Genomic DNA, 14,556 nt, shown 5'->3' with positions numbered 1-14,556 from the left:
TCTGAGAGTTTATTCATTGGAGAAATAGCAGTGGCCGAGCAGAGTGGAGCTGTCCCGAGCCTCAAGCCGAGTGATGTTATCCACCAACGCCACCGATGACATTACCTTGACAACGGACCACGTGGTGTGAGATGCTGGAGCGCTGCAGAGAGCAGGTAACCTGTGCTCACACGTTGACTTCCAGACTTCATCTGGTAATTAGCATTATCGGGGTTTGTCAGTGTGCCTTCATCTTTCATTTTTTCCATTTGCTCTATTCATACATTGAAATGTTTTACCAACCTTTGTCACAATTGTTGACAGTTATTTTGACATTGCCTTACAGTATATGTGATTGTTTTTTCATATGATATATTTTTTATGGATCTGTATTCTCATATTAAATTGAGGGTACTACACTATTGTGATGTTTTGTGTACTCTTCTGCCCCCCTTGTCTAGTAGTGTCTTTGGATCACGAGAGGTTCGGGAACACCTCTTGAAGAAGATAGCACCATACACCCATAAGGCTGTACCTGGAACTTGAGCTCTTTATACCTTCATTTTCAGAACCATTAAGTGTACTAACACAACCAGGTTACCACATTATATTGAAGTGTATTGTCGTGTACTGTGTGTGTGTCTGTGCATGCGTGCACGCATTGGTTGTACCCACCACTCTATCCTGAATGCTCAAGTGTGCCCTTGGGCACAAAATGGTTGGGGACCCCTGTTTTATATCATTACCATTGTGTATTTTTGCCCTTTTCATCTTTATACCTAATATTATCATTGGTTGTCCCAGACATAACTTATCTTACAGAGAGAGAGAAAATACAGTGCGCTACTAGTGTTATTCTCTATTGTGAATTAGATATAGTTAACCCATATATGAATCACCTATGTGATAAAATAGAAATGACAACAACCTCTAATTGTTAGGAAATAGTGTCTGCAGCTGTGTCAACCGGAGTGGCTCAGCACCCCTAGAGACAGTGAAACAAAAGAAACAACAGCGCAAACGCATATAGTGAAGTATATTTCAAATGTAATTAAAAATAGTAGTGGTAAGATATCTGCGTACATCAAGTCAGATCATAGTAGATATTTCATGCACTTATGTCATGTGTTACCCAGCACCACACTTCAACGACAGCAGGATCTCTTGGTCTCAGCTGGACCCTCAGAATGGATTCCTGCTTATTGACATTTCGAGCGACGCTGAAAAAACCTCTGACGGCCGTCATTGCTTTGCAGCGTGTCGCAATTTGTGCGGAGAACTCGAACTGCTAGCCGTACGACGGCTCTGACTGTTCCGGTATTCACCACCGACATCCACAAAAGCCTACAGACGTGAGATGGAAGTCTCCTGATGTCGGCGCGATAACAACCACGTATACCCAGGAATCCATTCTGAGGGTCCAGCTGAGACCAAGAGATCCTGCTGTCGTTGAAGTGCGGTGCTGGGTAACACATGACATAAGTGCATGAAATGTCTACTATGATCTGACTTGATGTACGCAGATATCTTACCACTACTATTTTTAATTACATTTGAAATATACTTCACTATATGCGTTTGCGCTGTTGTTTCTTTTGTTTCACAATAACTTATCTTACATAAGATTAATCTGGAATGATAGCAATAGAGTGCCCCCTCCGTCACCTCTGGATCTGCTGGTCAGGGAATGTCTCAGGAATTGATGACGTACTTTGAAGTTGGCTTCAGCAGACAGAATAATACCTGGTGGGGTATCTGGACACCGTTACATGTCAGTTTAATGTAAGCATGGATTTCTTTAATGGTGTTACTGCCACTCAAGTCAGGGACCTATGAAATGAAGGCACTATTGAAAATAATCTACAATGTTGTGGGTGGGACCTATATACAATTAGTTGGTTTATTTACTGCTGCTTGAGTGGATGATAGGGGATTCTCAGTTCCCTAAATACAAATAGTAGAAAAGTGGCAACATACACCCTAGCGCAGGGGGGCGCAAACATTTTTCCCTGCGCCCCCCTGACGGCTGTCCCCTCGCTCCCGCGCCCCCCCCAACCCCAACTTACCCGCGCTCCGGCGTAATGACGTCACGTTGCCATAGCAACGTGACGTCACATGACCTCGCAGCGTCATTTTGACGCCGCGTTGCCATGGCGCCGCAGGGAGGAAGCCGCCGGAGCCACGGTAAGTTAGGTTTACAGAGGCCCTGCAGCTCCCCCGGCACTTAATTTAAGTGCCTTCGGGAAGCGCGCGGGGCCTCTGTAAACCCCGCGCCCCCCGTCGGCAGTGTCGCGCCCCCCCTGTGGGTCGCGACCCACAGTTTGCGCACCGCTGCCCTAGCGCATGAAATAATAATATCCCTGAGAACCTCATTTCCCCAGAAGTAGATTGTACCAGGATTCCTAAGAACACAAACAATTGTATTTGCTGAGTGTAGGCGCAAAGTTCACCTTTCCTGTCTTGCCTTCAAATTCTTTATGGGCAAGCTACCCAGCTACCTGAACAAGCTCCTCACCCCTACCACATGCAGCACTTATCACCTGAGATCAGACTCCAAAAGACTGTTCATGGTCCCAAGGCTCAACAAAGTATCCGGCCGTTCCTCCTTCTCTTACCGTGCACCCCAAAACTGGAACAACCTACCAGACACTCTTACATCCACCACCAGTTTAAGTTCTTTCAAATCTAAGGCATATTAATCTGGTCTGTAACTGTTTCATACGCCCATAATATAAATTATCTTTAACTGTGCATGCAATGTCTTGCATACCCTGCCCATTATGTAACTGTATTTGTAAACATGTATTATTTGTCTTAACTCTGTGCCCAGGACATACTTGGAACACGAGAGGTAACTCTCACTGTATTACTTCCTGGTAAAACATTTTATAAATAAATAAATAACAATCTGCTTCTGAGGAACGGAGGTTCTCAGTAATATTATTATTTAATGCGCTAGGGTGTATGTTACCATTTTTCTACTATTTGCATTTAGATTCCATGTTAAACCCACCAAACGCAGAATAATTGCTCTTTTAGAAACGACCGTTGCAGGACTGCTCGCATATTTTTTTTATTGCATGGCTTTATCTATAATTAAGGTTAAGCTACGACACACCCTGACATCCTCACCCCTAAACCTTATTGGGATCAGCTGTGCGTCTGGACCATACGCCATCCTGATGTATACTCCGTCCCAGAATGAGCAGCCACTTTAATTTTTGTTTCAACATTGCTGCTTATCCTTCCTAGATAATAAGCTCGCACAAGCCGGGCCCTTGTTACCTTCTGTGTCTGTTTGCGCGTGTTTGACCTTATTTGGTAGGTCATGTTGTTTATGTAATATACATAACTCTGTACTGGTTTTGTACCATGCGGCAGAAATATATTGGCAATAATAATAATACAGTGACATTAGGCCTATCCTAATGAGATGTAATTCGATTGTAAGCTCTTCGGGGCAGGGACTCCTTTTCCTAATGTTACTTTTTATATCTGAAACCCTGATTTCCATTATGTGTTATTTGTATTATTTGTTATTTATATTATTATTATTATATTATTATTACTGTATGTCACGTGTATTACTGCTGTGAAGCGCTATGTACATTAATGGCGCTATATAAATATAGCTATACATACACGCTTGTCGTTGGGGGGAGAGTTGCATATATATTATTATCTTTCAGGATACCATGTTAACTCGGCTAACGTCCATCCCTGTTTTAGGAAACCTCTCCTTACAAGCCCTTATATAACAGAGCCTTGTGGATCTGCCCTCTGTTCCTTACTAAAAGGTATTGATCCCAGATAAGTAAAAAGATTTTTGTTGTGAAATCAGAGGTGGCGGGAATCCAACACTTTCCAAATGTTACTGATTTTTAGACTTTGGGTCAGGATGACGTTTAAAAAAAAACCCTCAGGTTGTGACAGGTCCGTTTGATTATTTCGTCCAACTCGTGTATATTGTATATACATTTAATTGTTTCAACCTTATGCAACAATCTACCATATGGAAGATAATTATACAGTATGTGAGAAGAAACTGGATAGGTCCTGAGGAGATAACTTGACTAACAGGTATGTAATATGCTTTATACTAGCAATCATATGCTATACTAACTATACTATCTTTCCTGTCTTGCCTTCAAATACTTTCTGGGCAAGCTACCCGCCTATCTGAACAAGCTCCTCACCCCTACCACATGCAGCACTTATCTGAGATCTGACTCCAAAAGACTGTTCATGGTCCCAAGGCTCAGCAAAGTATCTGGCCGCTCCTTCTCTTACCGTGCACCCCAAAACTGGAATAACCTACCAGAGACTCTCACAGCCACCACCAGTCTAAGTTCTTTCAAAACTAAAGCTGTCTCACCTTTTAATCTGGTCTGTAACTGTTAGATACACCTATAGCATATATTATCTTTAACTGCGCATGCAAAGTCTTGTATATAATGTATACCCTACTCAATTAATGTAACTATGTTTTTGTAACCATGTATTTGTCATCTTAACTCTGTGCCCAGGACATACTTGAAGACGAGACGTAACTCTCAATGTATTACTTCCTGGAAAAACAAAGCAATTCTGGATGCGCAATTAGTCCTTGGCAATTAGCAAATCTGTTGCTTTGGAAAGCCTTCGCACTTCAGTGCAGTGTGCATTTTATCCTCAGCAATTCCCTATAAAAATATGAGCCTCATATCTAACTCTCCGACCATACAATTCAAATGCATGTGTTTGGTTGGTAATATTATGTGGCCCTATCGTATTGGTGAGCAACAAGCAGCCCTCGGAAACTTCATCAGTGGCCCTGAACTGCTGGTCATCCCTGCAGCCTGCTCTCCCTTTCTCCCCAGTGCAGAGGGAGTGGGGATGTTGCTGGTGTGAATCGTAACTTTTCCCCGCTTCTCTCCAGTGCTAATCACTAGTTCCGAGTGTAAGGAGAGGTGTGGGACAGTGTTCATCAATGTGCCAGTAGTAAGAAGCTGACTGGAGGGGGCGGGGAGAAGCACCCTAACTGCTTGTATAATAAAGATGTATGTGGTTTTACTGTTCCAGGAGTGCCAACCAGCGGGATGCGCCAGGCGTGAGCGTCAGGGATGATTTTACGGGGAAATGTTGTCAGGGTGTGTTTGGGTAGAAGGGGGCCCATGTTGCGGGTTACCCCGAAACATGCACTCAGGAATCCCCCCAGATTCCCGAGGACATGAGGAACACAGACCACCGGATAAAATCCCCCCTAGAACGCAGTTTGCAGCTCACCGCCAAATCTCTCTGCTTCAGCACAAACCAGAGCAGTACGACCGGGCAGGGACCTGGGTTACATTCCAGGTCCCGGGATATGCCCGAATCCCAGGACCCAGTGAGGGGTTCCATAACTCTCTCACCAGAGATAAGGTGGAGAGAGTTGTAGGGGTTAAATTGTAAGTTAAAGCGTAGAGTGTCAGCTCCGCAGCCAACTGCTGGCTGCAGTCCTGTGAATGTGTATAAATTGTCTATATGCGCCTGGCTAGGAAGAAGAGGGCCATATCACTGTATTAAGGGTTAATGAATACCCACAACCTACACGGGGCACAAAGGGTTAATATATCCCCACACACTACACAGGGTCCCTAGGATAAAGAGACACTGCCCAAGTAATGCCCAGGTACCCTGAATCCAGTATAGGGGTTCAGGGTGGTTAATCCAGCTCGGGATAAAGCTGAGAGTTTATTGGGGAGTAAGGAAAATGGGTGTCAGGTTAGAATAAAACTGTGTAAGTTAGGTTTTTGAAGTAATGTCATAGAAAGTCATTTAGTATGGATAAACATCCATTTGCATAGGAAGCAGGGGGGAGCTTCAAGGGGGCAGCAGACACATTTGGGATTCACAAGTACAGTGAGTCATAACTTAAGTCCAGGACTTCTAAGGCATCACAAGGAGATGACTCCGGCATGTCTGGGGAGACCCGGATTTAACAAAAGAACCAGGCATTGTAAGGTGTTACTTGGGGAGGAGGAGAGGTGGACATTCTGGCCTGACAGGTGGCTAGGTGTCAGGGGACAGGGAGACATTAGGTCTCCAGGGAAGTAGGCTTAGGCTTGGTATCATCCGTCTTTACTTTTAGACTTTGAACAAGTTAGATCATTGCGGGAAAGAGGAAGTGATAATGCGGTGTACACTTGCAATCTCCTTTTAACACTTTACAGCACATTATACTTCTGCTTTAACACCTTCGATACAGGATCCTCCCCATTGCTTACCCGTGTCGCGTGCATGCTTGGTATCCATTATTTCCATCACCTATCTCACTGTTTTCACACATATATATGTAGTGCTCCATAGACATTCAGGCTTCCCTGCCAGTGTCCCCGGTGTCCCCGTTATATGAGGCTCTGGCAGAGCGTGCTCGGTGGAACAGTGCCGAGAATGGACCGTGCCATTGCGCAACTGGGTGGTCATGTGACAGTGCATCATGTAACACCCCACTAATGAACACCGGCCCGTTAAAACACGCATGTGTGTGGCATGCGCCTGAAATGGAATCAAAGGGGCAAAATAGTGCAGTTTCACAATGACAAGGGTTTCTAAGTAATGGAATTATATAAAAGACGTTGGACACAAGAGGGAAAGGAAAAAGAAAGACAGAGCCGCTTCACGCTGGGCCCCACCCGTAAGAATTGAAGTCTGTAATTTCAGCATAAATTGTGATTTTAATTTTGAAAACTGTCTGACCTAGATGTGTGTGTATGTGTACATGTGTGTATATGTGTATTCTTATATGAACACAGTACAGGCATACCCCGCATTAACGTACGCAATGGGACCGGAGCATGTATGTAAAGTGAAAATGTACTTAAAGTGAAGCACTACCTTTTCCCCACTTAACGATGCATGTACTGTACTGCAATCGTCATATACGTGCATAACTGATGTAAATAACGCATGTGTAACAGGCTCTATAGTCTCCCCGCTTGTGCACAGCTTCGGTACAGGTAGGGAGCCGGTACTGCTGTTCAGGACGTGCTGACAGGCGCATGCGTGAGCTGCCATTTGCCTATTGAGCGAGATGTACTTACTCGCAAGTGTACTTAAAGTGAGTGTCCTTAAACCGGGGTATGCCTGTATAGGATTGAATAATGTGTATGTTGTATGTATATGAGTGTATACACATACACATTTATATACACACACACACATACATACAGAGCTCAAAAAAGTAGTAGAAAAAGGCGCTCGCCAAGAAATAAAGTCACTCGTTGATGCGGTCATGGCTACTTGCCACTAGTGGATCACGTGACAGATACATTTATCCAGCAAGATCGCTTATATGTTTTTTTATGTTTTAATTTGGGGGAGGCAAAAATGTCTGCCCCATATACATTTGCCGCGGTCTCGGGTCTATCGGTCTTGATGGGAAGTCACTTACATACGCCGGGCGCCTCCTGGCTGTGTCCTTTCTGCCGCCCTCCTCCCGATTCACAGCGACGTCACCAACGTGGCGTCGCACGGCGTCTCTTTGCCATTGCAATGTGACGTCGCGGCGTCAAATAACGTCATGATGTTGCGTCACGATGGCAACGACATGCCGTGTGACGTTACTCTGGTGACGTCCGTGGCGTCACTTGACGCTGCGAATCGGAAGGAGGGGGGCGGCAGAAAGGAGACAGCATGGAGGCGGCCGGCGTATGTAAGTGCCATGGGATGGCGGATTTTCGAAATCTGCCACTGAATATATGTTAAAATAAAGATATTTTCTATAAACCTACTGCCCTGCTGTGTGTTCAGCTCGTTCTAGCTGTGTGGCACAATAGCATCTCTTCCTTCATTGCTGCTGGACTGGAGTCTACACTGTGAATCCTGCATGCTGCGCACTTCAACAACAGTACTGTCATCATGCTTACATCGTCTGTCCCACCTCCCGCGCCGTGGGTGATTCAGGCAAAAGGAGTATGAGACCGACAATAGATCCCTGCTGCTAACATGCTACTCTGACAGCCGGCTATGGAAAAACACTGCATGAACCAAATACAACTCACACTAAGGACAAACACCATTGTCTAACTGTAATATGGACTGGTTTCTCAACCCCATTACTGATTTAAACTCAGTCCAAATGATGTTTCTCTGAGGTCAAAGGGAAACCAAAATAATGACTAATTTGATGACCCAACCATATTACACTGGCGACACACTTTATTCGAGCTTGGCTAGTCCCACGAATTCGGGTATACCCGGGTGTATTGAGGTTTGTGACTGTTTTCTGCCCGAGTGCATTGGGTTATTTTCCAGGCAGGGATTGAAGCATTTTATTCCCGCTGGCTGCAATACTGCACAGTATATATATATATATATACTGCATTACAATTCATGAATTTATGCCATCTGGTAGACACGCGAAGCATTGCAGCCTATTAAATCCTAATTATTATCATTTAACAGATCAGCCGCCCGTCAGCCAGGCATGAACTCAGGCTGGGAAGGCAAACGCAACGGGGCTTGTCAGAGGTGAGGAGCGGCGCATTCCAGGTATCTGCCAGGTACATACTGGGTATTTGCTCGAATAAAGTGTGTCGGTGCAGTATAACACATTGGTACAACAGATAGCAAGCTCCTCGGGCCGGGGGCGCCTGTTACTTTCATGTCTGAAGCGCTTATTCCCACTATGTGTTCTAATATTATGTCACGTGTATTACTGCTGTGAAGCGCTATATAAATAAGGACATACAGACAGACATACAGACATACAGACATGCAGACATGCAGACATGCAGACATACATACATACAGACAGACATACAGACATACAGACATGCAGACATGCAGACATACATACATACATACAGACAGACATACAGACATACAGACATACAGACAGACATACATACAGACATACAGACATACAGACAGACATACATACATACAGACAGACATACATACAGACAGACATACATACAGACATACAGACATACAGACATACAGACATACATACAGACATACATACATACAGACATACAGACATACATACAGACATACAGACATACATACAGACAGACATAGAGACATACAGACATACAAACATACATACAGACATACAGACATACAGACAGACAGACATACAAACAGACATACATACATACATACATACAGACAGACATACACACAGACAGACAGACATACACACAGACAGACAGACATACACACAGACAGACATACAGACATACAGACATACATACATACACACAGACAGACATACAGACATACAGACATACATACATACAGACATACATACATACATACACACAGACAGACAGACAGACAGACATACATAGTTGTCTGTGTGTGAAATCATGAACGTGATATGCTTGACCATTTCACTGCTCTACTCTGGCCCCTATACTAATCACTGATGGTCAGATTCATCCTGAGCCAGTACGGGACAGCACCCCCCGATCTGCCTGTACCTTCCATTCATGTCGATGGGAGTTAACGGCGGACGCGGTGCACTAACCCACACCGGCACTTAATGAATCTGCCCTTAAATGTCAGCTGGGAAGAAGATGAGCTACACGTGAGATTAAACAAAGTCGCTTGTTTTCAAGTCCCATTTGTGCCCTCTGTGAACTGGGACTTAAAGCAGCCGTCCGAGCTGCCGGGTTTTTTTTACATTTTATTTTTTTCCCCTTTAATTTGTGTATCAATACAATCCACACAATGATAAGTAATTAGCTAAGCTGCCGATCGATAGGCGAACATTCGGCTTGGGGGTTCACTAAATGGCTGCAGTATTCTGCAGTCAGTGGAATGCATATTAATATGACAAAGTTCTATGGGGAAGATCATGTGACCAGGCAGTCACTAGATACAACTGGTGCACTGCTAGAGAGAGGGCAGGGCTCAAAAAGGGGTGTGCCAGAGCCTGTTTCAGAAGGGGAAGGGGATGTGACTTTGTAAATGATTGCTATAGAAACAAACAAGACTTGTTACATTATAATACATTAAAAATGTCATTCAGAGATGTTTAAAAAAATAAAAAAAGTATTTTCTCATAGTACAGAACTGATTTGTTTTAACAACATGTAGGATATTGCTTGGTCTGCAGCTTGAAAGAATTCCCCAAACAGTGCTTTGTGATTAAAAGATCTGTGCATCTGTTTTAAAGCAGCTGCCTGCTCACTATTGCTTTTTAATTGTTTTATTACCTGCAAACCTGTACATGATCCATGGTCACCCAACCTCTGAGAAGCCCCTGGTTCCCGAGCATAGAGCAGGTTTTTCCTCCCCCAGCGGCACAATAGAAAGTTGCAACATCATCGGGAGATAACGTTGCGAATGTCTATTTATGACCTTATGGCCATAATTGTAGCTTTTTGGAAGTCAAAGGGGACCATGGTCCAGCTCCGAGGGACTCCCTAATTCCGCTAGCATAAAAGAAAATGATTTTACGGAGGGTGGAGGGGGGGGGGGGGGGGGGTAGCAGGTTTAAGATTCTACTTGTCCGCAGCTCTCACCCAATGTTACAACAACAAAAAAAAAAGGACACAGCCATGAACGTACCTCTTTCAAGTCCCGGACGACGGCCGTGTGCCGCTCGTTTTCTCCCTGGAAGGTGGTGATGATAGCCCTGCTCTGCTTGACCTCATTCTGCATGTCCAGGATCTTCTCCAGGTAATACGCTTCCTTGGACGCAGATTCCTGCAAGAGAGTCTCCTCCCGAGTTTCTCCATCTTCTGCAACCTTGCGGTGGACGGTGAAGGACTGTCCAAAGGCCTAGGAAAGAGGAGGAGAGAAGGGTCTGCTTACAGAACAACTGCATGTGGCACACAATATATACAGTAGCATGCGAATACGGCATGTTCATGTCACTTTGGTATGCTCAGGGCTGTGTATAAATGACCTAATCACAAAAACTAGCAGCTTTGGACTGCGCTTATAGTGGTGGCGACAGCGACGCGACGTCACAGCAAAACAAATGCACTTAAGGGTTATAGTAAGCGCGACGCGACGGATTGGTCGCGATCGCTGGCAGTCATCTTTATTTGATTTTCCAGCGACCGTCGCCTGACTGTCTCTTCGCCGTCGCCGGCGCTATAAGCGTAGCCTTAGTTTGCACACGTAATTACCCATTTTACGGAGGATTTATCATGACAAAAGGGATGCAATTCTAGAGCAAAATGGTTGCCCTACGTGTATCAACCTGAATAAAAGCAATAGGGTATTTCTGTTGATGCATATGGTGCCATTTTTAGAATTGCTCCACTTTGCTTTGATAATTGTGCATCTTAAAGCCTGTCTCCTCCAGAAGCCTAGATGAGTTCCCCTATCATTTTAGCACTTTTCCCCAGAGCATGTCCTACTTTTTTCCCCCCAAGAAAAACAGTTTTTTTTAGTATTAAAGATCTTGATTTTCTTTATTTCTAGTTTCTAACCCAGTGTTTTTTCATCTTTTTTTTTGGTCAAGGAGCCTTATAATTATATTATGAAATTCTGTGGAACCCCAACCCTCTCTAATAGCGCGTCTGGGATCAGATGCATGGTAAGGAACCCCAACCCTCTCTAATAGCGCGTCTGGGATCAGATGCATGGTAAGGAACCCCAACCCTCTCTAATAGCGCGTCTGGGATCAGATGCATGGTAAGGAACCCCAACCCTCTCTAATAGCGCGTCTGGGATCAGATGCGTTGTAAGGAACCCCAACCCTCTCTAATAGCGCGTCTGAGATCAGATGCATTGTAAGGAACCCCAACCCTCTCTAATAGCGCGTCTGGGATCAGATGCATTGTAATGAACCCCATCCCTATCTAATAGCGTGTCTGGGATCAGATGCATGATAAGGAACCCCAACCCTCTCTAATAGCACATCTGAGATCAGATGCATTGTAAGGAACCCCAACCCTCTCTAATAGCGCGTCTGGGATCAGATACATTGTAAGGAACTTCAACCCTCTCGACTCGCATCTCTGCAATGAGATGCATTGCAAGTTCTTCTGTAGTTGGTATCATTTTCAAATGACCTGAAAATTGCAGGGAACCCTTTAGGGGTGCCCATGGGACCCCAATTTAAAAACACATTTTGTACCCTTTAGACTGCACTGGGCTCTAGGTAGAGATTAATTTTAGCCTCTTGGACCCTTAATATTTCAAATGCTTCTATCTCCGGAACGAAGCATCAGATTTAAAAAATAAAAACATCTAAATAAATGGTGATCAGCACAGCCTGCTTCTTTAATGGCTAAAGCCTGTGAACATTTCTATCCAATTGCTTTCTTAATTTCCTTCTTACACTTTCTAGAAAAAAACACTCCCCCTTCCGCCCATCCTTCTCCAGCCTTCATATCCCCTTGTATATAGGCCTCCTAATTACAGAAGTGAAGACCATAGGCACACTCAGTAGTGGATACAAAATGTTGGCGCCCGTAGGCGTCCAGGTTGCCTCCTCCTGCAGCGCCACCCCCCTTCTGCAGCGTCAAATGACGCCACGTCATGTGGTGACACGTTTCCATGACAACACGACGCCACTTGACGTCACGTTGTCATGGCCAAACATCATTTGACGGCGCAATGCTGCAGGAGGAGGGTGGAGGCGCGAAGAAGAAGATAAGAGACCTTCATAGAGGCCCCACGCTCACCCACTACAATCAGAGGGGAAGAGAGAGGGGCTCTGTATATGGGGGAAAAAAAAGAGACAAAAACAGAGAATTTGGGAAATCTACCACTGGGCACGCTATTATGAAGCTAATTCTGATTCTTATTTTTTTTTATACCAAAAAGACAGTGTTTTGGTCACCACACGGGGGCCTTTATCACAGCGTCTGCTTTTTGAAAATACATAATGAACATAAGAATTAATTTATTTCGACGTTTTTCTGATGCGCAACTCACCAAGAAACTTAGTACTCAATTGCAAACATTATCAAATTGCATCTTTCACAGGCGGGTCAGGACCTCAAGGAGGATTTGAACACCTCAAGTCTTACATCCAATTTATAACTGTTAGTGCTCTAAAGATTACCTTTCTAACTGCAGCCCTGATTGCTTTCACAGAATGGGAATGAGAGAGGCCCCATCGCTCGTGTTAACTCACCATTCCTCTCTAGGGTTACAAAATAAACAGTAGTTCTCCTGTAATGTGTTATTGTAGGTTGGTCTTGCACCAGACGTACTGAGTCCTGCTCTAATAAATGTACCAAAGTAGGACACAACACAAGATTTCCCACTAACTGCTGGCAAGAGTGAATGGCCTTGCAACATTGTAACATAGAACGGCCCAGCTATTAAAGACTGGTGACCTTAAAAATCCCGGAACGAATAAAATAGCAGTCACAAAAGAAATGCACAATATAAACTGAAGCAAGGTTACAAATAATAATGCTCATTTTGGGGTTTGGGGATTTTGGGGTTTGGGGAATGAATACTCCCTGCTATCGATAACATGATGATTAACACCACTCTCCTTTAGCATAACTTGACTCATAGTAATCCAAAAAGGAGTGTAGTGTCTGAGAATGGCACAACAGCTGGTACACAATGGCCCATTGTGTAACTGCCTGCCGTACCCCGGGGGTGACCATCTCAACGCCTCTTAAAGAATGACCTGAAAAGGGGGGTACTTCTCTTCCGTTTAGGGAGTTTGGGGGAGGGATACAGAGTAACCGTGACAACATGACCCTGTAGCGAAAACAGGATATTTATTAAAGCCTTTCAGCTGCAAAATAGGGGCACAAATACTGCACCAGATATACCAGGGGAACAAATTCCACTTCAAACCGGTGGGTTTTCTTCCTTGATTAATTTGGTGCAGTATTTTTGCTCCAGTTTTGTAGCTGAAAAGCTTAGGCAAAATAGGCATTATCACGTGACGTCACGTGACCCTGCATCGCCGAAGACAAGGTAGGGCCATTGCAGAGGCCTCACGCGATCCCCCGGCATTTAATTTAAATGCCGTGGTGAAGAGCGCGGCGCCTCTGCAACCTCCGCGCCCCCCCCACTGAAAAATCTTGCGCCCCCCACGTTGCGCATCCCTGCCTTAAAGCTTGCTTCACCTTAGAAATTGTTCAAACTGCAGTTTCTTTGTTTTCGCTAATGGTCCCTCACTGGCCCCCTCGCTTCCTTATCTATTAACTCCCTCCTGTCCGGTTAGACGAGAGATGTGCAGCGGCTGGAATTGGGAGGGGAAAGGAGAGGCGGGAGGGGAGATGAGTTTGCCGTGTATTATAACATCTTTTTGCTTTTTGCTCACTGCTAAAATATGACAATACAGTATGTATAACCAGCAACTACTGTACAGTATGTATATGCTAAAGATAAGAAGTAAGACGCCCAATGTTGTAATATATACCGACATTGTGAAATTATGCTTTCATGCCTCCTTGCTTAGGCTATAAAAAATAAGACTGCTTAGGGCTAATACCTCAGTGCATTTGTATTAATCAAACAGGAATGTTTGACTGTATGTAAATGTCACTCTTGCTTGCAGCTGAAGCAAATTAAAGTTTTCAATCATTCAAGACATTGCAAAGGAGAAGGTAAGAGGCCCCGCACCAGTTCCCTGCACCGAGCCCTGCAATATTACCATCCGTCCCTGATTGTACGTCA

General features: G+C 44.4%; 1 protein-coding gene across 11 annotated transcripts in view; it reads right to left on the bottom strand.

Annotated features, from left to right (window-relative positions):
* Nucleotides 1-14,556, bottom strand: part of BICD1 (BICD cargo adaptor 1) — a 222,726-nt gene that overhangs the window by 108,451 nt on the left and 99,719 nt on the right. For all 11 annotated transcript variants that reach the window (XR_012801912.1, XM_075602697.1, XM_075602702.1 and 8 more), the window contains exon 2: nt 10,519-10,731. Coding sequence is in view for 10 of the 11 variants with exons in the window: in XM_075602697.1 (XP_075458812.1) it covers nt 10,519-10,731 (213 nt within the window). In the remaining variant the exon portion in view is untranslated. The remainder of the gene's footprint in view (nt 1-10,518; nt 10,732-14,556) is intronic.

The sequence above is a fragment of the Ascaphus truei genome, chromosome 5 (assembly GCF_040206685.1).
Source record: "Ascaphus truei isolate aAscTru1 chromosome 5, aAscTru1.hap1, whole genome shotgun sequence".
NCBI classification, from domain to species: Eukaryota; Metazoa; Chordata; class Amphibia; order Anura; family Ascaphidae; genus Ascaphus; species Ascaphus truei.
The sequence above is the reverse complement of the archived record's forward strand: the minus strand, read 5'-3'. Positions and strand labels throughout refer to the sequence as shown.